General features: G+C 54.0%; 1 protein-coding gene across 2 annotated transcripts in view; it reads right to left on the reverse strand.

Annotated features, from left to right (window-relative positions):
* Positions 1 to 348: 348 nt before the first annotated feature.
* The window catches only part of cfap61 (cilia and flagella associated protein 61), a 19,576-nt gene continuing 17,572 nt past the window's right edge, over positions 349 to 2,352 (reverse strand). For both annotated transcript variants that reach the window (XM_007578451.2, XM_016664332.1), the window contains 4 exons: positions 2,078 to 2,160; positions 963 to 1,168; positions 784 to 877; positions 349 to 668 (listed from right to left, as the gene is read on the reverse strand). In XM_007578451.2, coding sequence (XP_007578513.1) covers positions 411 to 668; positions 784 to 877; positions 963 to 1,168; positions 2,078 to 2,160 — 641 coding nt within the window. In that variant the 3' untranslated portion in view covers positions 349 to 410. The remainder of the gene's footprint in view (positions 669 to 783; positions 878 to 962; positions 1,169 to 2,077; positions 2,161 to 2,352) is intronic.

The raw sequence follows: 2,352 nt of genomic DNA on the forward strand, positions 1-2,352 counted from the left end.
CACACACACACACACACACACACACACACACACACTCCTCTCTGCTGAGGAAAGATGCTGAGGCTCAGACCGGGTTCTGCCAGAACTGGACCTATCAGAACTTAATTCTGTTGGTTCTGAGGAACATCTGGATCATCTCAGGCTGCATCCAGATGTTCCAGCTGAGTCTGAGGTCATTCAGGGGTCAAACATGTTTTATTGATCCTGGGCTCTCCAGGTTTTCTTCTTCTGTGTTTTGTGTTGGTGGATCGACGTTCTTTACATCACGGCGTCTTTGTTGGTTCTCTGGGTTTTAAAGGTTTCTACGTCCTTTAGAAGTGTAGAGCATAAATACCACAAGACAAAAGGTCAAAGGTCACAGCTTTTTATTGAGCCTTTAGGTGAGAATAGTTCCAGTGAAACCAGGAAGGTCAGATCTGAGCCGAAGGTCCGGACGGTTCAGATGGTCCGGAGTGTCCGGAGTGGTCGCTGTGTCTGAAGTGTCCGTAGTGTCCCGGGGAGTGCCCGGAGTGTCCAAAGGGTGCGGGTCGCTCCGGGATGTAGAACATGGGCAGCAGGTTCTGGTTGTCCACCAGGAAGGCCAGCGCTCGGTTCCTCAGAGCGGCCCGGGTCTCTGGGTCCATCCTGATCGGCCGATGGAGGCTGAGGGACTCCAGGTCTCCGCCGCGCTGCAGAGGAGGAAACACTGGTTTCTACAGGAAGTTACTTTTCCTTCTCTACCAAACCGAGGAGGAGGAGGAAGATGAAGGCCTCCATCATCATCCTCAGCAAGGAGCTGACCACCTTGAGTCGGTGGGTCAGCAGCTGCAGCGCCCTCTGGTGGAGGTCCGGGAAGCGGTCGTGGAAAATGGGCAGACAGCCCCTCTGTGTGAAGAAACTAGAAAAACACCAGAACAGGAGGAGACGGGTCAGAACCGGGCTCGCTTTGACCAGAACCAGAACAGAGTTGGTTCCAGTCCCACCTGTAGAGGTCGGGCACCAGGCCCAGGCGGTACCGGTCCAGCAGCTGGCCCAGCAGCTCCTGGTGCCGGCCGAACAGGCTCAGGTAGTTCCCCACTGGGAGGGGCTTCAGGCACAGACAGGTGAGGCTCTCCACCAGCTGCAGGGCGCTCAGCTGGAGCCGGAAGTAGTCCCCGCTCTGCGCTGCTCCCGTCACCATCACTTCATCCTGCGGCGCCACACGGAGGAAAACATGCCTGGTTCTGGTTCGTTTCCATGGCAACGGAACCAGCAGGAAACCCCTGACCCAACAGAGTCAGGAGAAATCAGCTAAAGATGGCCGAACCTGTACAACCACTTCCTGTACTGTGGTTCTACTGGACCAAACCACTGACCTGTTTTGGGTTCTGGAAGTAACTAGTTACATTTACTTTAGGTGTTTAACTTGGCTAACATAATCAGAAACCATTAATATTAGCAGGAAGTATGTAGATATGTGTACAGCAGTTAGCACTGCTAGTTCGAAAGTTACCACAATCCAGGCGCGGAGCTATAGGGGGGGCTAGGGGGCCTGCTGCCCCCCAAACCGGGCCGGATGGGGAACGGGCCTGGAGGTGCCATGGAGGGAGGAATGGATTCAAGTCATTGAAATATCGCCTGTTGAGAAGGCTGTATTTAATGTTAAATCCCCCCCCCCCCCCGTAAGGGGCCCGGTGATTCCTTAGGGGCCCGGTGATTGGTTAGGGGCCCGGTAATAGGCCCCGCCCCCCGGCCCGACGCTGACTTGTTCCGCTACTGCCACAATCATATAGCTGTTTAGCTAAAGATAACATGCTAAATGCTGATGCCGACTAAACGAAGCAGAACAGGATGAGAACCAACAAGAAGGCTCTGCTCAGACGTTCTGAAGTAACATTTATAGTAAATACTTTTGGACATCAACTTTCTAATTTCACTTGAGTTGATGTCAGGGTAAATTTGCTGCTACAGGATCGGATTATGAATCACAGACTCATCACAGAGCGCTTCTAAAGCCCTGAGCTGGTGCTGGTCAGGTAGATCTCCTCTGTGGCAGCTAATGAATGAAGAAGCAGCCGGTTCAGGAAAAGTGAACTAACCGGGTCTGACAGGAACTCACCAACTGGAAACGACGGCTGGTCTGGAGGCTGGGACTGGGTTTGGTCACATGCAGGAAGTGAAATCCACCAGGAAGAGTTGCTCCTGCAAAGAGACGGAGACGCTGGACGTTAGTCCCCGGGACGGACAGGAGGCCGAACCGCAGGCCGGTTCCAGGGCAACGTGGAGACGTTCAGCCTCTGTTTGGTTTCTGTGGCTGAATGACAGCAGCAGCAGCAGCAGCAGCAGCAGCAGCAACAACAGCAGCAGCTGCAGCAGCAGCAGCAGCAGCAGCAA

This window comes from Poecilia formosa, unplaced genomic scaffold (assembly GCF_000485575.1).
Source record: "Poecilia formosa unplaced genomic scaffold, Poecilia_formosa-5.1.2 Scaffold480, whole genome shotgun sequence".
Taxonomy (NCBI): domain Eukaryota; kingdom Metazoa; phylum Chordata; class Actinopteri; order Cyprinodontiformes; family Poeciliidae; genus Poecilia; species Poecilia formosa.